The 25864-nt window shown below is 40.0% G+C and overlaps 1 protein-coding gene across 5 annotated transcripts; it reads right to left on the minus strand.

Moving 5' to 3' along the window:
• Window positions 1-103: 103 nt before the first annotated feature.
• LOC131303574 (aldehyde dehydrogenase family 3 member H1-like) lies at window positions 104-19774 on the minus strand. 5 transcript variants are annotated; one of them, XR_009192085.1, is made up of 13 exons: window positions 19540-19773; window positions 18672-18785; window positions 17021-17240; window positions 14260-14328; window positions 14040-14136; window positions 3924-4130; window positions 3349-3464; window positions 3112-3216; window positions 2866-3038; window positions 2681-2771; window positions 2199-2353; window positions 1136-1383; window positions 104-595 (listed from the first exon to the last, which is right to left on the minus strand). XR_009192085.1 is itself a non-coding variant. In XM_058330505.1 (12 exons), exons 1-12 carry the CDS (start codon window positions 19587-19589, stop codon window positions 1144-1146), a joined length of 1572 nt encoding a protein of 523 aa, XP_058186488.1. In that variant the 5' UTR covers window positions 19590-19772; the 3' UTR covers window positions 228-1143. The 5 variants fall into 5 exon arrangements, 4 of the variants coding, with proteins under 4 accessions (XP_058186488.1, XP_058186487.1, XP_058186489.1 ...); XM_058330505.1 differs by having other exon boundaries at window positions 228-1383; window positions 2199-2348; window positions 17021-17229; window positions 18672-18736; window positions 19540-19772; XM_058330504.1 differs by having other exon boundaries at window positions 228-1383; window positions 2199-2348; window positions 19540-19771.
• Window positions 19775-25864: the final 6090 nt, after the last annotated feature.

The following is a 25864-nucleotide window of genomic DNA, read 5'->3' on the forward strand; positions in this document are numbered from 1 at the left end:
AAATAAAAATTCAATACTTTCCGAGTTTTTTTATGACTCACGGAGTTGCACAGACTCAATCTAAAGAAACCTGAACAGATGAATTATATTAGAGGCAGAAAAGTGTTATGAAATAATTAAAAACAATAATATGGGCTCTTAAGCATGAGAAAACTCGTTTCTGTTTATAATTATACTACCAAGGAAAAGTATAAAAGTAGAAGTGGATGTGTAAATAACTCTCATCGTTGACTAACCTCTACATAACTCAAATTTTATGTACCAAATTTTGGAATAGCATAACCATCTTAAAATATCAAACAGACACATATCTTTCTGTCTCTCTTCCACATCTTGACTGCTATGGAACGACTGCTGCACTATGAAAGCAGATACAAATGCAAGGACCTCTCTAATTCAATTTCCATCTCTTTAAAGATACAGATGGCACCATATTTATGACGTCAGCGCTCCACTTCAAAGTCCTTTTTGTTCTACCTTGCTGCCACCAGCTGTATACAGCCAACTTCTGAAGTACAAAAATGATAGTTTATCAGCTTTAAGCTTTGATTCCACTAAGCTACTATCTTGATTCTTGCCTTCTCTTGACTCCACACTATGGCATGATGGAAATTACTTGTTACAAAGTCCAATTACTGTTGTAGACAACAATATCAAGAGAATAATTCTTGTTTTACATCTAAACCAACACCAAGCACAACCAAGTCTGGCAACCATAACAGAACAGCTTTTCAAAAAGCATTCTCGCACAAAATTCAAAACTTCATGGTATATTTCAAACATGAAATAAATTCAGAAACTACATATGAATGACAAATAGTTTTCATTGGTAAAAGGCATCAGCAATAAAGACACAAGTATATATAGGTTTAGACATAATTTCTTCTTTATACTACTATTCAGTTGGAACCTGGAACGTGAATATTTTCAAAAGACCAAACCATATTGGGATAACAGCAATTCTCAATGATAAGAGAGACATGATAGAAATAAGCAATTCTCAATGTAACAGCCCCAGTCACACTGGAATTCATTATGCAAACTTACTACCTCTAAATACACTTTTTGAGGTAGATGCCTATCTGGAAATCAATAGTTGGTGTACTATTGTATCAAAAGGATGAATCAATCTTACATCACATTTCAGTCATCAGATTTTCCTATCAGAATGCGTATGATGCTGAATATGTTGCCACTGATCAGGGCCTTCAACAATTTCAGCTTTCCAGGCGTGTAAGGTGGATACCTTGTTGATGAATCCCCTTCAAAACTTCTATAAAGCACTGCCTTTTTGTGGCTAAAAGCATCAAAGGAGAATTTACCGTGATATGAACCCATTCCACTCTCCCCAACTCCTCCGAAGGGTAAGCCAGAAACTGTGACCTGCATTCGTATTTTATCAGTTCCAGAATGTTTTTATAATAGAAGTTGAGGAAATCATACGGGAAAAGTCATATAGGTCCCTCCTTAGTTGCAGGGAGCTTCTAAAATGGTGCCACTCCCACCTTAGGAGCGCACTTCTGCGTCTCAACTAAGGAGCTTGACGGGAGCACGCTCCTTACAAGTAAACTCTTCTTCAACATTAATTCTATGTATATATATATTTTTTTGGCCAATAGACCCCTATAATGAATTTGTGCAAACAGTCGGAAATTAAACATTTCATAGAGATTCCCTCTGGAAAGAGTATACCTCTATTTTGTCAGGCCTTGAAAACAAAGCTATTGCGTGATTTTTTAGAGCAGTGTTAGAAAAACAGATTCATTGGTACAGTGCATAGAAAAAAAATTAATCAGTTTTAGTGCTTTATTAAAGGAGGATTTACTTAATGCCTAAGATTCGCATAAAGTTGTATTGGTAGAGGTGTCAAAAGGGCCTTGCCATACCGATCCAACCCCTTTATTTCTGTGCATAACATGCTTTGTTCAGTGCCTAGCTTGCCCGATCTATTTATAACGCCGTGCTTTGCAGTGTCATGCAATGTTAGAACTAAGCCCAGCCCGGACCATGGGCAAGCCACAATTCATGCTGTGCCCCTTTCGAGTCTATTTTCATGCTCGTATCATGCCCGTACTTATTCGGGCCTTGTAAAGGGAAAAAAATAAAAGCCAGACAAAAATTACCCAAATAATTTGTGAGACTCAGAAACAGAGAATAATCAACTAAAATAACAGAATTATGTATAGTTGGATACATACATGTAGTATAGTGTCATTGATAACCATTCCTCCAGAAGAAATGTTCTTCACAAAGTCTTTCTTCAGCTCCTCATTATTTGTGAAAAGATAAGCAGCAAGAGGTTTAGATCTTGAGTTTATCACAGCAAGGCTGTCTTCCAAATTTTCAACCTACACTAAAATGAGAAATAAAATAAGCATGATCATAGTATTCAAAATTTCAAAATCAGTTAAAGGAACACACAATTTTTCTTCAAAGTCTGGGTGGCTTGAGAGAGAGAGAGTTCTGAAGCGAGAGGAACAATATTGTCGATGCAAGTGCAACGGAGAACAATAAGTAGAGACAAAAATAAATGTTAAAAATGAATAGGCACGAGATGGGCAAGATGCTCTGCTCAAACACTGCAATATAGCCAAAATTAATATTCAAGTATACCAACACAAAATCAATGGCATCTACCCTCGTCTATGTAAACTGGAAAAAGAAGAAAAAAAGTCCTCACTGTGAGAATGGGCAGAATTGGCCCAAATATCTCCTCCTCCATTATCAGTGAATCCTCTGGAACATCCAAAAGGATGGTTGGAGCTATCTTTCTGCAATGAATAAAAAGCAACGAGAATTTGACACATCCAACTATCTTTGACTCAATAACTACAAGTAGGAATACAAATTTAGAGTGGAACTTACAATTGGTTTTCGTTTCTTTGCCCTCCAAGTACTACCTTATCAGATACTTTGCAATCATCAATCAACTTTGACAAGCGTGTAAAGTGGTACAAGTTTACAATACGTGATATGTCTTTTGATTCCATCGGATCATCTCCAAAGAAAACCTTCAGTTCCAATATTAAAGCATCTATCTATAGGAAAGACACATGTCAGGAGATGTAGGCTATGGAGAGAAACAATTAAATTTGTGATGAGGCTTCTTACCAACTTTGCGGCAAAAGCTTTTGTGGTTATTAAATAGTCAGGAGCAATGCAAGCCTGTCCGTTACAGCATGCCCACTTGCCTGCTATTATCCGCCTCACGGCCACCTTTACATTACTCACAAGAAATAAAATTCACAGCAGTGTACCAAAGAAAAGGTGGAAAAAATAAAAGAACTGCGGGAAATAAATTTAGAAGGCACCATAAGCCCAATCTGTATACTAAATTGAGCTTATTACTTGTAAGTCGACGTCAATATCTACAACAGCAGGGCACTTCCCTCCAAGTTCCAATATTACTGGAGTAAGGTGCTTCGCGGCAGCAGACATCACAATCCTTCCAATTCTTCCACTACCTGCACAAGTGAAGGGTTACTGGAACTGGACATGTGGCAAATAATGCTGGAAGAAACTGAGGTAAGAATGAAGAAGCATTGTTGTATACGATATAAGTAAAAAGAACCCAAATTTTCACAAACATATGTGTTGAAAATAAATGCAAAAACAGTCTGAATTAGAATTACTGGAAGTTGCCTTCCGAAGGACGTAAATGAAAACACCAGTAAGGGAAAATATAGCTCTTCCTTTGGTTATATTTTTCATTTGAAAGTCTCTGAAGTTTACATATAAGGTACAAGAACACTTCATCTCCTACTTTCACTGCTATAACTCTCAATGAATCAGTTATAGGTGCATGTAAATGATACACACATTTTCATGTGGTTATATAAGGTAAAGAATCAAAGGGATGACACTCTGAAGTCTTAGCCTCATAATAGAAACAAAGTATCCAATTTTTGAAGGCTAAGAATAACCTGTATAGAATATTTTATCCCACTTCTGCTCCAGTAAGGCAGATGTTTCAGCCACAGCCCCCTCGACAACTCTTATGGCCGAATTATCTGTATATTCCTCTAATAATTTTGCAAGCATTGATGAGGTGGCTGGAGCAATTTCTGATGGTTTGAGAACCACTGTGTTACCTGCTGCAATGGCTCCGATGACAGGATCGAGAGATAACACTGGATAAGGGAAAAATAATTGTTTCAAAAAGGAACCAAATTCAGTTTTCTGAAGACATTGACAGAAAAGACAAAGACTTCAATATGAGGGGATTCATATCAATCAACATTCATAAAATAAATAGTTAATAAAAGAAACCAACAAAGGAAGTTATTGAGGGTGGTCCATGGCATTTTTCTGGTAAATTGATGATTCTGAAACAATGGTCTCCTCAAATGAAGCTGGTCAAGGAACAATTTGACTCGATTCCTGCGTTGGCTCAATTTTACAATGTTCCTTTGGAATTATGGAGTGATGAAGATCTAAGTTATATAGCTAGTGCTATTGGCAATCCTCTTTACGCTGATAGCCAGACTGAGAGTCACCAACGCCTTAACTATGCCAAGATTTGCATTGAGGTAGAGTACTCCAATGGGAATGTGGCAACTATTGTGTTAAGTATCCTTGGACTCCTGTTAAGTGCATGGAGTGCCATGTTTTTGGGCACTCTGCTGCTCAATGTCTGAAGAAACCTCTTCCTCAACGTACTGAATGGGTTGTCAAAGGCAGCCAGATTGTAGAGTAGGCAACTGATGAGGGTGCAGCTGGACAGTCTGCTAGTGTGGTGCTTCCTTCTAGGGGTAATAGCCCTAAAGGTTCAGTTGGGGTTATCGGCGATTCTAGACCTGGGAAAGCTTTGCCTCCTAAGGGTAATAGGGCTAATGCTGTTAGTCCAGTTCAAACTGGCACCAGTTCTACTAGCCCCACTTCTGGGTTAAGGGAGACTGGTGGTAGGTGGCTTTATTGTGCCACATCAGCCTGTGGAAAAACTTTCCACAAATGTCCACCTATCTCCTCCAGTTGGTTCAATGTCTCTGCCGGTGATCCATTCCAATTCTTTTTCTGCACTTGATTCATAGGCAATGCAAATGATTTGGTGGAGGGGGAAACTATGAAGGATTCTCTTCCTGCTGATAGTGTTCCTTCTATTGGTCAGAATGTGGATCCTGCTCCTTCTGCTAAAAAGGGGAAGGGTCAGAGTCGTGGGAAAGGTGGTAATCCTGCTAAACAATAGCAGGAATCCTCTAAACAATAGCTTTCATCGAAGTCCTGCGATTGGGGGAATGGAATGTAAGGGGACTTAATGATCCCCTTAGGCAAAAAGAGGTATCTCATTTGATTCAGTCTCACAAGCTTAGTCTTATTGGTTGGATTGAAACTAAAGTTCGATTGGAAAACATAATTATTACTCGTAGGAGATGTTTTCCTTCTCACTGGAAGTATATTCATAATATTGGGACTAATGTTGTTGCTAGAATAATTCTAGCTTGGGATCCTCTAATCCTAAAAGTGGATGTTCTGCTTAGTTCAGCTCAGTTGGAAATTGACCGTTGAAGCTTGGTGTTCTCACTGGCGAGTTTGGCACGTTGAGGCTCGGACTGGCACAGCTTTTGGGCCATGGCAACCATTTTCTACATAGCCTGGTATACCAATGGTAATCAGTAATGCAAGCGGGGAATGATAAGAGTGTAGAAGTGGTGAAATACAAAAACAAACCTTGGCACTATTGACAATTAAGGAGCTGAGAAGGTTGTCAGGGGAGCTGTTGACCTCTATCTGCATATCCCAAGGCAACAAGAAGGCCTAGGAAAGGGCTAGTGCAGTCCCTTCAGACTCTGCACTGTCCCTAATGCTCACGGGACGGTTTCCATGAGTGAACTTGGGAGCCCAGATGGGAGACGGCGCACTCTGTGGATGAAGGTTCTCATCTGTAGTTGTTTCCAAACGTTGACGCTTGTCCCTCTGGCTGGCTTCAACTTCCTCGGGCGAAAGTCCCGGTGGAACATCAGATTGGATTACGGCACGACGGCCGTGAGATGAGCTGTGGCTTTGAAAAGCAACTTGGCCACGAGCAGTGCCACGGCCCCTAACCCGGGCAGGAAGGGTCAAGAGGCTGCTAAGGTTGATTGGTTGGTTGGGCTCTATCATTTCTTGTCTTGATGGAGGAGAGGGAGTATAGCCATTGGACGTTGAGGAGGAAGCTTCTTTGGCCAATTGGATTGGCACGTCCGAAATAGGAGTTTGGGAACGACTGCTTCTTCCTTGATCGAGATTTGAGGAAGAAGGGGCCGTGAGGTCTGGATTATCTGCTGCTCGGCTGCGGCGGTCAATGAAACCGCCGTATAAGGCTTTGTAAATGAGAAGGACTTGGGCTGCTCTCGCTCGGCCTAAGAGACGGGTTCCCTGTCTGTTGAAAGTTAGTGCACGGTTGATATCATCTACATGAACCGAGGGGGTAATGATATTATGCCCCTGGTTAACGTTTGTAGCTGTAAAAACAGGAAATCAAGACCAATAGAACAGTTTAAAAGGCAATTCGAATATATTGCACGGCAAAGTAAAGTTCTACGAAGAGGAAAAGAACTAACGTGGTTGACCAAATATGTGAGGGGCATAAAAGCCTATCACTCTGTCATCCTCGTCCCTGGGCTCGAAGTTCTCTGTGACGACGAGGAAGTCATCATCATCCCCTTGAGCGAAGTCAGGAAGTTCAAGCACAAGCGTTTTTCTGGAATCCCTACTCTTCAAATAATACGTAAGGGCGTCTTTTGTCCTAGAAATGCTATACAGATGGTGGATGTCATACAGTCCTAGGGACGTGCCAAGCATTTGGTTTATGGCATTTATGCCCATAACGACCCTAAAGAAATTGGTTGAAACCTGCATTGGGGATAACCTATAGTAGGCCAAGACCTGACGAAACAGAGGGGCCAGAGGAAACCTAACTCCACCCTCGACGACGGCGACGACAGGGATATGAAGGGTGTCGTGATCAGGACACTCACGGACGGCGTCCTCAGAGGCAAGTGCAGTGGCTACGTTGTCGGGGATCTCATAGCGAGATCTGAAGTTAGCCATAGCTTGGGGTGTGTTACAGTGCCGTCTAAATCTCCCCATTGTTGAAAGGTATGTTTTATAGACGAGAGAAGGGGTATTGAAGAAATCCCAAAAAACAACTAAACCCTAAATTTGCGAGAGAAATAGGGCGAAATGGGGAGCAAAGACTTACAATGGATCAGTGATCGGAGTTCCTAATGCTGGAAAGAGGAGACCTTGAGAAGGTGAACAGAGCTCCAATGGCGGGTGTGTACGAGTAGTCTTTCTCCAGAGAGAGTTTAGAGAGAGACAGTGGGTTTAAAATGGGACGAAAACCCAAAAATACCCTAATGAGTGGGGTGTTTTACAAAAATTGGTGCAATTTTCATCATTAGTCCAGGCAAAATGTCTCATCGTTTGGGCTGGACAGACTTTTCCTGCCCTTTACTTTACACATGGCACTCATTGTACTGCCTACATTAAATGCGGATGGACGCCTTTGGGGAACGAAACGCCCAAACGGCGTCTGGGGTCATTGGTCCAAGTAGTTTGTTCGGCAACAAAAGGGCCGAACAGGAGGAGAGCTCCTGAGAAGACATTGGTCCATGTAGTTGATAAAGGACCAGTTGCATGTGAAGTAACTGGTCCAGGCAGTCTGTTCGGCAACGAGATGACCGAACAAGGAAAGAACTCCAATCAAGAGCTAGAGCAGGGGGAATACTCTAGGAGGTTCCAGGATAGTGGTATTCCGTAAAGGAATGGGATCTCAAGAATATAAGATCCAGGAAAGATACCCAACGAGAATGGGATGTTCGGCCAGTTATGGAAAAGAGTCCTAAAAAGACTAAGGTAATGAACTGATAAGAGAACGAGAATCCAAGATATCATAGGTTTCCTATATGAGATAGGAATCCTAGGGCGACAGGGATGCTTGGGCAGCAAGCATCTATGAATCTGTAAATACGAGGTAAACCTAGAGGTAAAAGGTACACAATACATTGCATTCATATCGTTTTCCTACAGATAATTAGGGTTTTCTGCTACTATGTGATACTAACTTAGGCATCGGAGGGCCTTTACCACGAGAGGCAAAGGTGCGCTCACCCCTTGTCTGTTTTGCAGATTATGGTTCTGACGACGAACTAGGGTTCCGGTGAAGAGGCACGAGTAGCCGAAGCAATCTAGTGCTGTTCTAAGTACCAATTGTTTTCATCCCCCTACAATGACTGCCTGGGGTTAGTTGGTTTGGATGATATGCCATCCAAAGGCTACTGGTTCACTTGGTCCAATAGGAGAGGGGGATTAATGCTGGTTGGATGGACTGCTTTCCTGAATCAGAAGCTGTCTTTATTAGCCCTCGTGTGTGTGATCATTGCCCTATGCTTGTTACAGTGTATCCTGAGGTCCACAAGGGAAGGCCTTTTAAGTTTTTTAATTTTTGGATGGACTCACATTTTAAGGACGAACTAAGAAAATCCTGGAGTATGCCTGTTGGAGGATCTGTCAAGTACATTTTACAGCAGAAGCTGAGAAGATTGAGGCCTGTTCTTAGATCCTTTAATAAGTCCCATGACTCCCATTACTCTAATATTTCAGGAAGAGTTGAAGAGGCCAGGAATGCTCTCACGCCATGACATGGAGAAGGAACTATTGGTGTCTTTTTCTGAGCTTAATGCTGCTGAAGAAGCTTTTAAGAAGAAAAAATCTAGGGTTTTCTGGCTCTCATTGAGGGATAAAAATACAAAGTTATTTCATCAAAAAATGAGATCTCATTGTTTGAGGAATAAAGTTCTTAGCCTTGAAAATAGTAATGGAGTTAGACTGTACTCCTTCAGAGGTTAAACAAGATTTTGGATTATTAAGTGGGCCAGCTAGGTACCCCTTTCAGTGAGAAAAGAGATGCTCAACAGGTCCTGAATCGGGTGTTAACTCAGAAGGTTGATCAAGATGTGGGTATGGACTTGGTAAAGCCTGTCACTGCTTTGGAGGTAAAACAAGCTATGTGGTCTATAAAAGGGGATAAGGTGTTAGACTTGTCCCACATCGCTCATCTAAGCCACCTAAGCTTGGTTAGTAAATTCTAGAGGTTACTCCACCTATTGCCAATTGGTTTTAGGTTGGAACCCTCTAAGAAATCTAGCATGGTATTAGAGCTAGGTCTTGGGTGGCCTCACCTCGCGTAGGAAAGTCTCTGTCATCTCTGTTGCCCGGGTTAGTCAGTTAGTCAGCTCCTGGTCTGTCACCTCCACGTGCATCCGGGCTGCATGTGAGGGGGAGTGTTAGACTTGTCCCACATCGCTCATCTAAGCCACCCAAGCTTGGTTAGTAAATTCTAGAGGTTACTCCACCTATTGCCAATTGGTTTTAGGTTGGAACCCTCTAAGAAATCTAGCATAAGGCTCCAGCCCAGATGGTTTTTAATTCTGTGCTTTCCAACAGAACTGGGATGCTGTGGGTTCAGAAGTGGTTCATACAGTCCAACAATTTTTCAAAGATGGGGAATCAAGCATTGGAATGCTACTGCCATCACATTGGTTCCAAAGTCTAACTCTCCTGCTACCATCAGAGACTACAAGTGCATCTCTAAGGTTCTGGCAAATAGGTTACAACCTCTCCTCCCTACACTAATTAGTTCCAATCAATCTGCATTTGCTAAGGGTATGAGTATTATGGACAATATCCTGGAAAGTGCTAATGCAGGAGTTGGTTCAGAACTACCATAAGTTTGGGGGTGTTCCTAGGTGTGCCATTAAGATGGACCTAATGAAAGCCTATGATTCAGTAGACTGGAACTTTTTGTTTGACATTATGAGAGGCATGCAATTTCCTGATCAATTTGTTTTATGGGTCAAAAACTGTCACTACCCCAATGTTCTCAATTATGATTAATGGTGTACCTCCCCTTGACTGTTCTTATTGGTGATGGAGGCTTTCTCAGCGCTTATTCAGAATAAAGTGCACCTACAGTTAACACACTTATGTTTGCTGATGACCTCTTTGTTGTGTGTGGTGCTAAAGAGGATTCCTTTTCTGTTGTGGCTGAGGTTCCGAGGGATTTCCACATGTTTGCTGGATTACAACCAAACATGCTCAAAAGTTCTATTTTTTTATGCTGATGTGGATATCCCTACTAAAACCAGGTTGCATTCCATTCTTCCTACCCCAGAAGGTTCTTTGCCTGTGAAGTATTTGGGGGTTCCTTTGATTTCATCCAGATTAAAGGCTAGTGATTGTTCTCAATTACGGAATATAATTTTATCCAGAATTCAATCATGGTCCAATAAGTCTTAGACATATGGAGGAAGAGTTCAACTTGTTAATTTTGTACTGTTTAGCATTCAGGTTCACTGGGCTTCTATTTTCATGCTACCTCAGAAAGTTATTCAGGATTTAGAACAACTTCTTAGAGCCTTTCTTTGGTCTGGTTCTGAACTAGCACTCAGGGGCTAAAGTATCTTGGAAAGACGTGTGCCAAGAGAGGAAGGAGGGCTTGGCTTTAGACTCAAGAAGGAATGGTGGCTTCTATGGTCAGACATCTCTGGGCAGCCTGCAAGAAGAGTGATACTCTGGGATAAAGTGGGTGCATACATATATTATTAAAGACAAATGTGTTTGGACTATGAATATCCCTCCTAATGTTTCATGGACAAAGAGGAAAATCTTGAAGCTCAGAGACAAGGTTCAGCCTTGGATCAGTTACAAGATTGGGAATGGTAATGATACTTTTTATGGCTCGATAATTGGCACCCTTCTGGACCTCTGTACCAAAAGTATGGGGAGCAGGTGGTACATAATTTGGGCACGTCTCTGTTCACCAAAGTCAGCTCTATTATTCAAGAATCAAGGGCACAGCTGGGCTTGGCCTAGACAACAGAATCCAATAATCATGGAAATCATGCAAGGTACTAATTTCTTTGCTGATCCTAATGTCCCAGATCAAGTGCTTTGAAACCTCACAGCCACAAAAGCATACTCTGTACGGTCTGCTTAGAATGCTATTAGGGACCCTAAACCTCCTTTTCCTTGGTACAAAGCTGTTTGTTTAAACATCACATACAACGGTGGGCATTCATTCAATGGTTAGCTGTATTGGAGAGGCTATCTACAAAAGACAGACTTGCTTCTTGGGGAATGGAGGAGGATACTTGTCGAACCGCTTTTTCACTATCTCTCCTAAAACCAATTGGTGTTCGGAAGGGTTTCAATTAAGTCTTTATGGCATTCAACATTGCACCCACAAGTCTGTTTTTTAGAGCGGTCGTAGGGAGTGGCATTGTGTAACCAAATCCATGGGGCATCCCGGGCCCAACGATCCCTCCCTCACGATGACACTCCTGCGACTCGAACCCATGACTTCCTGGCTTTGATACCACTTGTTGGACCGCTTTTCCACCATCTCACCTAAAACCAATTGGTGTTAGAAAGGGCTTCAATTTAGTCTTTTATGGCATTTGATATCGCACCCGCAAGTCTGTTTTTTAGAGTGGTCACAGGGAATGGCATTGTATAACCAAATCCATGGGGGCACTCCAGGCCCAACAATACTCAATGTTGTCTCTGTTCTAGAGAAGATGAATCCCATTCCCATCTCTTCTTTACTTGTGCTTATTTACAGCAAGTACGGAATGCAGTTCTATTATGTAATGGGGTTAGTAATGGTCCAACTAAGATAATGGCTTGGACTAAACAATTTTGGGGTGGTAGCTCTATGAAGCATTCTGTTTTCAAGCTGTCTTTGGCAGCTACCATCAACTGGTTGTGGAGGGAGAGGAACAGTAGAATTTTCAACGTCAGTGTAGAGATTTTTCTTTGTTACAAAGGCTTATCATATATGACATTCGTGGATGTATTAGCTCCTGGAAAAGGGTTAAACCTTCCAGTCAGAATGTAGGCATTGCTTCCTCTTGGAGAGTTCAAAAGAGGATTTTCGACCCCTTATTGTTTTGGGGATTGTTTTTTCTTCTATTTGAAGTTTGTTGTGTCAGTTTGTACCAAGGGTAGTCCCTTGTGATCTTTTGTTGTGTGGTGCTTTAATAAGACCATAAGTTACCGGAAAAAAAAACCAAAGGAAATATGAAACTCTCTCATGCATTATCCCCAAGTACAAGAACACAACTTGCCATTGGATGCATAGGCATATATCTGAGGTTAAGCATATATGAGAAAGGGAAATCAGTTCAACTTCAAATTTTACATGAAAAGGAATAGGGTTTACGATATTCTTATTACAGATCTTGCCACACCAACTTCTTTGAGTCTTCAGAGGTTTCCTACTTTGCGAGTTAGCTACTAGATTGGTTTAGGAAAGAAGAACGAAATTCCATTCATTCATCGGCTTGCCTGGCCTTCTTACCTTGTGGGAACTGGCTACTGAGATAAGAAAATAATAGTTGTGCTGGACTGGAGGTGCCCAAACCACTAAAGCTATATTTGAAGAAGCTATTATATACAAATGTTGACCTATTCTACCTCTTGTAGATGTTGGTAGGGCCCAAGATACAAGGAAGTGGTATAGACAAACAAGGAGTACAAGGGGCGCAGAAGACTCGTCAATCTGCAAGTGACGTGCCTTGTTCTCCAATTCATACTCTCATAGTTATTCGATCAGAAAACTTAGAAAAGTCTATTGGTTCCTGTCTTCTTGTTCTCCATTCAAAGAGCTAGACAGAAAATCTATATCCTTTAAAAGACTCAAATAAACAATAAAGCATTCATCTATGCTTGTAGTTTTCTTAGTGACTGGGAGATAGGGATCAAAAATGTCCTTTCAGAACAGACGCTATCCTACATTCATTTTCCATTCCATGAACTGAACTGAATTAAGAAGATCCTTGTTTGTCAGCACTTTTCAACAGTGATGAATAGTCGGCCTAGGCGGCGCCTTGGTGCTAGGAAAATCCACATTGCCGAGAGGTTAACGTCCAGGCAGTAATTAGGTGTTCTTACAGTGGTCAGCAATTAGTCACCAATTAATCGGCCAGGCAGCAATTAATCGGCGGGGTAGATTTTGTAAGAGCAAGTGCACCATATTAGGTAAATCAACCTCATAGCTATTTTAGAGAGTCAAAACTTGAAAAGAAGCCCTCCAACAACCTCAACAAAGCCTAGCTACAATATATTTTGCTACAGTGCCTAGCTAAATTTGCCTATGCACTATTCTCTCTCTTTGTAAGAATTAATTGCTCTTAGATAATGAAAAAGTAAAAGAAGGAAAGTGAAAGTAATCATATTTTATAGAATAATACGTAAAAATAGAGAGCATTCTTGGAGTGTTGTAAGGAAAATTGACTAGCTAAAGAAAAATATTCAAGATTGACTGCATAATTTACCTAGTTGTGGTAGACGGAAGTACCATGCTTAAAATCACTTCAAGAACTAAGCCTAGCCTCAAGCTATATGAGGCACTATAGATGAGCCTCGCCTTGCCTCAGTGGCTAATTGTGCACTTTCAAAACACTAGTAGTACAACTGCACCACTACCCCAACAGGGCTCTCACCACACTTCTTTGTGCCTCATGAAAAAAGTGTGGATCCCACACCAAGGAGCGACGGGAAGCCCAGTCAGGCCATTGCCCCAGGGGCACTATATAACATTTTATAGTGGGGCAATCATAGTATCTTAATCTTTCCTTATCAATTATATTGGTGCATGTGGTGAATTATAAGTGGCAGTGCATTGGTAAATTGGTAATATAAATAGGTGATTGGCTCACATACAAGAAAAATACTCCATCCGTCCCCTAATGTTGGTCCCTTTGGGAATCCAACCTTTTAACATGCTTTAAGTGCTTGTGACTTGTTTATTCCAACATTACCCAAAAACTTTCCAACTGTTCATAATTCACAAAGGTTAGTTAGATATCCAATAGCTTTTTCTGACTTTCCAACGAGTACTTATATTTTGTGACATCCCAAAACGAAATAGAGAACTAAAATCAAGCAAGGGAAGGAGTATCCAACAAATCACAGCTAACATTGTTTTTTCCTCTTCACATTCCTTGTTTAATTCTATTATTCATGAAAAGAAAATGAAATGAGATCTTGTCACATACTGAAAGGGTAGTTCCATGTTGAAATGACCAACACAACTCCTAAAGGTTCTGACACAATCTCTGCTGATGATGGAAAAGTTGTCATAGAAGTTTTGACCTGAAATTAAATGCCAAAAATGTGCATTACTAAAGATGCTCAGTATCCAAACGACAAGTCCTTGATTAAAAGGAACACTCCTATGACATCTCAAACACGAAAATAGCTACAAGTAGTGAGTACCTTTTGAGGCATCATCCAACATTTTAACTCTTTAAGCGCTAATGTACAGGAGCCTTTAGTCAAAGAAACCTGCATTATGATTCACATGAACAAGAATTTATTTTGATATTGTGAAATGGATAAACCTAAATTCAAACCATAATGGCAAATACTGATCCACGTAAAACACCACCACATAATGACGAGTATCCAACTCTACTTGTTCGACAGAACTACTTGTTTATTTTGGTTTATCTAGTTACTGCCTTCAATGTATCACAACCAAAGATCATCTTCAAAGAGAATTTGAATGTGTACGGCATTTCAGTTTGCTGCATGTGCTCAACGCCTTTTGGGTTTGGTTGAAGATGCTCCTAATTTGGCTACTCCTTTGTTATCAGTTGATTAAAACAGTTCTTTTCTGCAGAAGGTAATTGCATTGTTTCCATTCCCAGTAAATTAGTAAAAATTGAACGTTTCAACCTTTGAAGAGACAAAGAAAGTCATCATTTTAAACCAAATGGAGGCATGCTTAATTTCTTCAAAACATTGAATAGTAAATAATGTGCTATTTATAAATAAAAAAAGAAGAAGTTGATATCGATAATTCTATGTGAAATTAGACAGGAACCGACAAATGCACACCATCATGGAGGTATTGCTTCCAAATAAACTCAGCACTGTTTCAAAATGAACTCCAATCTGTAAGTCATTCTTAAGGGGGGAGAAGAGGAGGAGTCATTTTCAAATAGAATCTCAACTAGCAGACCTATCAAACACCAAGAGGTTGACCTAGAGGATAAGGCGCTCCATCACCAGCATGATGCATGGGTTCAGGTCTCGTATCTATCTGTTGTAGCTTAACCTACCGCTATTTCCTCCGAAAAATTGCATAAATAAATCAACATCAAATGCAGATAACTATTGGCTACATATAGCAAAACAAGATCTCTTTACCAAACAAAATTTACTGGCCATTGTATATCCTAGGTCAATTCATCAATATCAGGTCACCACATCAAAAAGGATTGATGTAGTAAAATCACTATATGATTCCTTCATAGCAAAGCATGTATCCGCATATACGGTTTTCTATACAAGCAAGGATTGTGAATATGGGGTTCTATTCTGATGGGGTGATAACAAAAGAAAAATACAGCATACGTTTGTTTTAATGTATGATCACAAACAAATAAATAAAATTTGGATCTGGCTCCTCTCCAGTAATGGGAGAGGAGCTTCCCATCCGGTTGCTCCTTCTTCAGGCTCATATTGGGCCCACATTGATGATTGGAATCGTTCATTACGTAGATCTTGTCGAGTACTTCAACCATGAATAAATTTATTTTGATTGCATACCTTTTGATAACTAATCAGATCACATTCTATTGAAACAAAATGAACTGGACACACTGAATAGAAACCACTTTTTCAAGATGATAAAAAATAATACAAGGAAATGGACAAAAAAGCAGGAAAAATAAAAAGAACAATACTCCCTCTGTCCCATTTTGTTGATCCCGAACATAATTATTAACGTACTCTGTTAAGTAATCACTTTCTTTTATCGAAAAAAGTTTCCCATTTTGCCCTTGATGGAATGTTTCCTGAAATCCTAACTTACTTAGACCCCACTCAGTTGCAAGGAAAGATAGTGAAAGTGAAAGTGCATGAATGTTCCTGCAATTTTTGGGTGTTCAATTGGCAAAAAAAGTTGTGGAATCCACAACTCTAACTTCCCCACTAGGATTGGTTTTCCTGCAACACTCACCCTCCAAAAAAACACAAGATTTTCCAGGAATCTTGTTTTTGCACTAGTTTCATATACGATTATGCTATTGGTTTTTAGCTTTCCAACAAATTTCTTTTTGTCAAATGAACATATGTTGGAAAATACTTTTTCTTTTCTTTTACTTCACTTCTCTTAAATTTTCTCAGGAACAATTTTCCTGCAACAATTTCTATTTTCCTACAACAATTTCTTGACAAGTGAACGGAGGGGTAAGAGATAATGAGATGCAAAATGAGAATGTTGCATTACTTTTTTGGAAAGTTTTCAAAATGGGCAGATTTTGTGAGACATCCAAAAGGAAAAACTGGACCATTTTTCAAACTTGAGACCTTAGAATGGACCAAAACTTAAGTCCATGCCTTGACCAAGGCCAGCCCAAGGTATTTGGATGCCCTAAGCCAAGTGGTGGAATTGTGCCCTACATAAATTTTCTAATTTAAAAATAATAAACAGAAATATTTATCTATATATCATTTTCGTTCATATTATTAAACATGGTAAATATTCCGGCCTTAATGGCTTGTGCAGTTGCAATAATATTCATTGGACTCAGGTTTGAGTCACAGTAGCCCCCAACCCAGGCACCTTATTTGGAAAAGCAAACAATTTGCCACTGAACCACCAAAGGAGTTTGTATTATAGTTATGCACAGAAAATATATATACTTATCTAGGAAGGGGTGCCCCTTTTTTGGCCCAAAATGTGGAGGCCTAAGACTGCGGCGTCTTAGGCCTTCCCCTTGGGCCGGCCCTGGCCTTGACCACTAGGCTAACCCCTGAGACGCGCTGAGGTTGTTTTCTACTCTGATGGGGCCTTAGTATGTTTCTTGAAATCCTAAATTACTTAAGGTAACAGAAAAAAAAAGGGGTAAAATGAGAATGAAGCATTACTTTTTGAAAATTCTCAAATGGGCAATTTTTCACGGTACATCCAAAATGGAATGCTGGATCATCTTTGCGGGACGGAGGGAGTAGCAGATTAGATATAGACCTCGGAGATGAAAGCTTCCTGTTGGGGTTTGGAGAGGTCCTTGTGAAGAGCTGAAAGGATGTCTTTCTCTCTCTGTTCAATCATCTTCAATATATTTTCCAATTGTGAGACTCTCCACTCGTAGTTCTTTGTTTTTCCGGTGTTGAAGCATTCCCTCAGCTCCTTCACCAGCGCAGAAGCTCTTTCTTCCTCAGCCATCACTGAGAGAGCTGCAGAGCAACTTCCACATTCATAGACTAGGGTTAAGAAGCACAACCAGGGATTTTGTGAGGACGAACAAATAAAATTGGAACATACTCCGTATAAAATACGGCTTCAATTATGCCATTACAAATTGAAAAAGAAAAAAACTATAAAAGTTATTATCATATTTGTATTTGATCGACTACAAATTTATATAATTACACAAATGGATAATATGCGTCTGTAGCAGGCCGAACATAGAATTTCGCAGTGATACGGACCGAACCCAGTCCGTGCCGAGCATAAACCTTGTGCACGGCTCCCGTCGTTACTCTTCGTCGCCAACCCACTTGCCACAGGCTCGGCGGAAGACAAGCCCATACTCGGCCACCGTCCTCGGCGAGGTCCCTCGCTACGTGTCCTTCTCCGTCGATCGTGTGCCAAGATCGGCAATGTGCGTGCTCGGCCACCCGCGGAGCATGGCTGCTGCCGACGACGGCTGGCTGCTGAGTCACGCGTCTCCCCAAGTGTGGAAGCGGTTATAACAGAAGATGATTATGGGCGCACATGGGTGTGCCAGCTCAGCCCTAAAAACGGTTACCAGATCTATTTCATGATGTCACCATGACATCACTTGGCTCGTAAAAGGAACGCGATCGTACTTGGAGAGCAAGCCAGGAAGGTCCTATAAATATCCAGTGATGGTAACCCTAAAGGTACATGCGACTCAATACTCACACATATACACTCTCCAGTCTTCTGCTTCCTTTCTCAGTAATATACTTATCCTCTCGCTGGAGGGCCTTGCCGGGAGAACTCCCGGCCAGGTCTTAGTCGTGCGCTCCCTGTGCAGGCTAGGGAAAGAAGGCTCAATAACCATCGAACCACCAGCGAAGGAACGAGGATCGAGGATCACGGGCCACACAGCGTCCAACTCTGTTTCAAAAGTAAAATACAAAATGACAAAAACCTCTCAAATTTTTTGTCATAGTTGTATTTGAGAGGTTTTTGCATTTTGTATTTGATCAATCACAAATTACATAAATGCATAACGTGCGTCCAAATCAATTTTAGAAGTAAAATACAAACTTTAAAAAAAAAAACTATCAAAAGTAAAATACAATATGAACCTAGTGTTCAATCACAATGTAAATTATTAAAGATTATGCTCGACACACTCTTTCATAATAAAACGCCTTTATTATGCAACTTGGATGCACAGGTGTTAGGTTTTGAACGAAAATATTGGATGGGCAAACTCATAGAATTTTTTGAATTTTACGAAAAAGCTACTATAAATTATTAAAGAAATTTAGAACTGGATAGTGGATAGGACAGACATTCGGCTCATCCGTCCCTGGGTCTGTCATTGGGAACACATTCTTTGTGTGGACAAAAATAGATACTACTCCAAAATGTGAGAGAGAGAGAGAGAGAGAGAGAGAGAGAGAGAGACAGACAGACTTACGAGAGGGAGCAAAGAGAGCGCGAAGAGCGCGGGTTGTGGAGCAAGGAGAGGCGCGTTTGTTGTGCCTGAAATGGGGGACCTCTGCATTTAGTATTTGAGCCGTTTTTCAGAGCCCTGTTCGAAATTCCATTTCTTTTTTGATCAAAAAATTATCTACAAAAACCATGTCTCACATAAATAACGCGGGAAAGAGGCTAAATGTAAAGTCCAGTCCTTATGAATTCATCTTAAATTAAAGTAGATACTACTGTATTTATCTTCCCAGCCTAAATTTAAGTCCGGTCCTTGTGAAAACCGCAAGTCAAATGAATAATGCGGAGAGTTATTTTCGTGATTCTAACTTTACATGATGTTTTGATTGTTTAATTACTGGTTTATAATAATTGTGTAATAAATCTCCAATACGCTCTCCGATTCTGGAGGGATTTGGCAATCCCAAACTCACGAGTTAGGTGACTGAGGGAAAATCTAGACATCATTGGACGAAGAAGAGAGGAATGAAGTAGTATTGCACAAACAAGACTTGAGGAACAAATTACTGCAATGTCAGATCAATGATTTATGAACACGTTCGCAAGAGCAGAAGTAAATAACAGGATCGATCACGAATTAAGCCCACCTTTTATTTTTCTGAAATACTAGCATGAACCATATTGTTTACTCCATTTGTCTCTTAAGTATATTTAAAGCCAAAAAGTCATCTAAAATAGTACAATACCTTACCTATTTCAACCCTCGTTATTAAAAATTTAAAAATAAGAAAACAGAAAAAAAAAAAAAAAAAAGAAGCTTCAAAGCAGAAATGATGGAGTGAGTAATAAAATAAAAAGGGAAGAAAAGAAATACTCCTACGTACGTACGTACGTACCGGCAGTGGAGAGGAACGAGGTGAATGGAGAGCATGCTCATGCTGATCATACTCTATAGTGGAGTGGTGGTTGTTGGTGAGAGCTTATAGAAGGCTAATTAGGAGTAGCTAGATCTGTGGCTTCAAACCTAGCATTGAGGAGCATGATCGAGATCGATGTAGGATTGGGAACTGGGGAAGCCAGTCGTGCATTTTCAACCATTCATTTTAGATGGAGAGATAAAACTCCGGAGACAAAATACTACTGTAATGTTGTTTCATACAGTGCTAATTTCCATACAAGTTCTCTTGTCAAGTCATCATGTTGTACTTTTTTAATCACTCAAGAGTGTGTTCAGCTTATTTGTGTGCACATTGACTAATTTCTTAGAGACCAATTCCACTGTTTCATACAATGCTAACCGAAGAAGTGGTGTTGTACTGCTGTTGACACATTTTTTTTTATAACTCAAGTGTCCGAACCAACATGTAAACATTGTAATCAGGAAGACAAAGAAATTGATTTCTTTTGATTTAGAGAGATAGCTAGCTAGGATCACAACTCAGTCATATTGTTTTGATTTTGTTATTATAATTCATATGTGAGCTGCAAACCTGTGCAACCCGCGACATTTGATTTTAATTTGAAATTTCATAGTTTTGATTTTTAGGTGGGGGCCGCTATTCGCAGCTGACTTCCTGCTATCCATAGCCGATTAAATTTTTTACCAATTACGGACAAAAATGCCCTCGTGTAGTTGGACCATTATACCCCTAAGACCTTGTATTATTTGACCATTTATCCCCCTAAGAATATTACAGACAACCACATACTCCTCCCTTTGATTTCCCTGATTTTCTCTCCCCATTTGAAGAACGACGTCTCCCCCCTCCCCATTCAAACTCCTCCATTTTCATCCTATAACAATCCTGATTTTCGATAAATAAAAATTTCGTTAAATATTTAAATTTTATTTTAATTACTTGAATTTGCTTTTAAAATTCCTTTCAATCCATTATAATTAGATTTGAGACTTATAAAATCAAATTTCTTAGCATCAGACAATCTAGTCCTTTTTCCAAAAGACAAGTATGCTATAAAAGCACTTGTATATTTTTCTAGTAAAGGAAATAAAATCTTTAAAATATATTTCTTGGCTAAAAATCCTACTTGGCAAGTAGAATTAGCTTCCAACCGATTAGTTAGAGAAACCTAAGTACCCATTCAACCTAGTTACATTCTCTTAACCCTATATGAACCTAATGAACCTTTCTCACCTTAGTTGAACCTTTTCAACTCTAGACTAGGAAATTATTGCACTTTCATGACTAGTCATTTCAAGACTTTATTTCTCATCATTACTTCTTCTAAATATATATTTTCTCATAATTTCCTCTTTAACCATTGAGCAATAGTTTGTAGGGTAATTTTTATCCTTTGAGTAACATGATTAAGACTTGCCAAAATCCCATGAGTACATAGATTTGACAAATCATTAGAACCCTTCATCATGACCTAGACTTGTCATGCATGCAAACCTAGAAATATTAGACTTGAACCTAATTACCCACCAAGGATATCTTCCTAGATATATATATATATATATAGACACACACACACACACACACACACACACACACACACACACATCATAGCCTACTTAAAGTCAAGCTTATATGTACATATATATACTTTCTAGGAAATGTTTTGACCATTGGGCAATACCTTGTCATTGAAAGCCTTGACTTTCATCATTACCCTTTTCTAGACTTAGTGAGCTAGCCCATTTGGCACTCGAGTATACATATACATATATATACACATACACACATATACATCCACATGGGAGAGAGAGAGAGAGAGAGAGAGAGAGAGAGAGAGAGAGAGAGAGAGAGGGAGTGTGTGTGTGTGTGTGTGTGTGTGTGTGTGTGTGTGTGTGTGTGCGTGTGTTTTGGTACACTCCCATAAGTTACCTCTTAGCTAACTTCACACTCAAGCCTAGGACTATTTGACAACTCATTCCTAGACTACTTCAAGCACACAATCTAGCCTTTAATCATCCTAAAATCTAGCCCTTGATTACCCTAGATATTACTTACAACATAGCCTAGGATTGACTAAACATGGAAGACTATTCTTTATCCTAATTAACCATATCTTTAGACTTGTAAGAGTTGCTTAGCTAGGGTATAATTACCTAGGATTTTACCTATAAAGCCTTAAGATCCTACTTGATTTTATAGCCTTATACCTAAAGATTGGATTTGACAAGTCATGGCATGCTTGAAAGGCTTGATTGGACAACACAATGGAGCAAATCCATGGGAGAAAGGGGGGCTGGCCATAGGAGGGGAGAGGGAGCCCAACATTTTGCTATAAATAGCACCCCTCACTTGCCATTCAACTCACACCTTCCATCCTTCAACTTCTTTCTCTAGAAATCCTTGTGTTCTTACTTTGTTTTTGCTTGTTCTTTATTGTTCTTGAGTTCTTCTTGAGTTCTTCAAGAAACTCATCCAAGGCCGCCACTAGACCGCCACTCGACCACCCTTTTGATCCAAAAAGTTTAGTAAGTTTAGTCAAGAACTAGTTTCAAAAGAAACCTTTCTCTTTCGAAGCTACTGGAAGCTTACCGTAGGAAGTCACTCCGTCCGATAGTCGACTTACTTTTCCGTAGCCGCCCTACCACCAAGAAGAACGGTAGAATACTTCTAACCGCTTTCTCTAAGTATAAAGTTTAGTATATGTAGATTTTCCTTACTCCCTAATTCTAAATATAAATAGAAATGTGTATATTGTTGGTATGTTGAAATGCATAAGAACCTGAAAAATGTTTTACTAAAGGCTTGAAAAGAAATATGACTATATGGAATATATCGACTTTATTTTTCAGAAAAACATATGTTGTTTTGAACTTCCATAAGAGGAATAAAGAACAGATTTTGAAAGTATAAACTTGAATAAAATTATTCGTATTTTGATCTTAATGATGGTTATGAGCATGTATATGTGATTACTTGGACTACTTGTTTGATGTGTGATAAAGCATAAGTGGTATCCACTCCAAAGGTGTCCGTCCATGTGACACTATGTTATATATTGTGTGCTAAATGTTTGAGCATGACTACGTGATAATATGAGCATGATAAGTTATATAGAGTTGGATGATCTTGCTCGTTTAGTTTCAAGATTTCAATGAATGATTTTATGTGTATGTACGTGAAAAGTCATACCGCGAAGTCTTTGCATGAAAACGAGACACAGAAATCGAGAAAGTAGAAACATGACACCTAGGGTGTGTTAAAGACAAGGTGTGGTTTTGAAACCGCAATGTGGCCGGACTTGCCCATTGTCTGGTGTATGTGCCAATGGGAACCCGGCCATTGTGAGGATACTCGAGTGATCGGAATGGCGGAACCAAGATTGGGTGCGTAGCTTGGTTATCCGTGGATAGGAGCCAATGCAAATGTTTTTGTGTGCCAATGGAAATCCGGTGCGGGGAAACCATTGTGAGGATACTCGGAAGACCGGAACGGCGGAACCAAGATTGGGTGTGTTAAAAACGATTTTGAAAATGTTGATTTGGTAAATAAAAATGAGACACGGTCTACGATGAGTCGCATAAGAGAAACTCAGAAAATCATGGACACTAACGTTAGTTTGAATAGTGAATGTAGATGTGTCATTGTTAACTATTTTGTTAGATATGCATGTACTATGTGAAAAGCGTTAATTTTATGATCTATCGATTGTAAGTTAAGGGTTAGTACGTATTGATTATTCTATTGAGCTCCTGTAACACCTTTGGTGACGCTGCCATACTATACTGGTGGTGACGCTGGTATAATGTGTCAGACTTTGTAGATGATCAGGGTGAGCTATACACCTTGGAGGCTTTTGGAGCCGAGGAGCTGGCTAGAATGGAAGAGTAGACAGAGCTGTAGATAGGAACCCTAGTTTCCCTCCCTTTGTGTAATAAATGTACTCTTATGAGATTTATGTTGTAATAACGAGCCAGATTCTATTTAGATTTTCAATAAAATTGTCTTTTTAATGTTCCCAAAATTAGGGACGTTACACATCCCTACCCAGCTCCCACCACCTACCAGCAGGCCCCTCCCACCAGCAGCCAACCCTGCCTGTCTTCCTCTCTTCCTCTTCCTCTTAAACTGTCAATGGAAACCTCAATTGTTTCTTTTCCCTCCAATGCTAAACAAGAAATAATTGACCTATCAATACACTACGATTTGGATTTGGAAGATCACACAATGGAAGTTGAGAAACAAGTTGATAGCACAGATGTTGTAGTGACGGAGCAAAAACCGCTGCAAGAGGTAAGCCCGCCCTCCATTTTCAATTTCAATTCTGGCCAGACACAGTCGGACATAGTGCCGAAACTTTACTAACTTTTCAAACTCTAATGTCTAAATTATGTACAACTATTTAGATATAAATATCCGAATATTATCAACATTTTCGGACTCTTATATCCGAATTTGGTGCCAGTTTTCAGATGTTAATATCCGATGAAACTGCAGAGAATCTTGCACTTACCTGGTTTGTCTTTGGGTGTTACAGGGTGGCACTTTAAACACTTGGTAGTTATGTAGGGCCATTGACTATATCTACTTCCACTCGTCCTCCATACGATTATATGGAGCATTTTACAACGGAGACGGTGAATGTTTTTTGATAGATCATTTATCATGTGCAATCTTATATTATGGGCTATAAAAAAAAAATTTTATGTGTGTGTAGGTTTTTCCATCCGATGAAGTGTTGGTAGATTGGATAAGGTGCACTGGTAAACAACATGTGTTTATCATTATGATTAAGGGCTCTGAGAAATGTATTAAGAATCGCACACCTACGATAAGGTTTTCATGTGAAAGGAGTGGTAAGTAAAGGCCGTTTGTGAAGAAGGTTTATGGGAAGGAGGTATCTGGGAAGAAGAGAATGCGGTCCACAGGCACCAAAAAATGTGAATGCCCATTTGAATTGAAAGCTGTAAAGGGCAGTAATGGTTGGACTGTCTCTGTCCACAATAGCACTCACAACCATCCTCCAGCGGTGTACTTGGAGGGCCATTCGTATACCGGAAGGTTGTTGGCAGAGCAGACTAGCACGGTGGTTGATTTGTTAGTCTCTTTGGTGAAACCCAGAGAAATCCTAACCCATTTGACGGTTCAAGATCCTCAGAACGTAACGACAATCAAAATCGTGTACAATGTACGACAAAAGTACCGAGTGATCGAGAAAGCTGAGAAATCTCAAATGCAACATTTGTTGGGTCGGCTAAAAAAGTACAACAACGGAGATAATCGAACTAAACTAGGTTAGAAGGACTTTATGTAAAATTTTAGTTTCTAGAATCTTATTGTAATATATGAAATTTATGGAACATTTCAATTCCCAAAATGAGACGATTGTACATGGGTTTTTTTTTTTTTTTTTGACACTTGGGGAAGCTATAGTAAAAATATTCATAGGTCGCCAAAACTATAATAAGAGTAATTAGTGGATTCCTTTTTCCGTTTACGGCACCCCAACATATATAGTGTTCTATGTTTGTCGAGAGCATTGCCCGTGCCATAAACCATGGCCATAAAGTGTCCAAAATATATACATCAATACAAGTCCATAAAGTCCATCAAAAACATGTCATAGTACACCAAGTCTCAAGTACGGTCACGGAGCTAGCACCAATGTAACCCATCATACTAGTGTCTGGTGTGCTAGCTTCAGCAAACTCCGGTCCCCTCAAAGTCCTCCACACTTTAAGAAGTGTATTCCTCAGATCATACGATCAAGTTAAAGTCCTAGGCACATCCAAAACACTATCCAAAAAGGCCAAAACCACTGCATTACGCTCCTCCGCACTCTCAATATACGGCACCTCTACGGGACGAGGTGAGACCCTGAAGTGGGTGACCGTCCTAAACCAACGAAGGTAGTCGAGGTGTGACTCCCACGGGACTCCAGGGTTAACTACAACTCGTTTGTCCCCCGCCAATTTTCTCATTGACCATCTGCGTATGTGTATGCCACACTATACAAATGACTATTAGCACCTCTACGACCTCGCAACGGGACTAACGGAGGCCCTGGGACCAACTGAACCATGTCGAACTGCCTCAATACTCTATCAAGTAGGTACAGCTCAATGATGCCCATGCAACAGATGTAGCCGGTGTAAAAAACAACATCTGCGATAACTTGCCTACGCTCTGTGTACGGGTCAGTGCTCAAAAAAAAATTCACATTACAAATTTTTTGTTTTTGTTTTTGATGATAAATTTACGTACTTAAGCTTTCCACTAACTTGACTAGCATGTAGATCGTCTA

This window comes from Rhododendron vialii, chromosome 10a (genome assembly GCF_030253575.1).
Source record: "Rhododendron vialii isolate Sample 1 chromosome 10a, ASM3025357v1".
Lineage (NCBI taxonomy): Eukaryota > Viridiplantae > Streptophyta > Magnoliopsida > Ericales > Ericaceae > Rhododendron > Rhododendron vialii.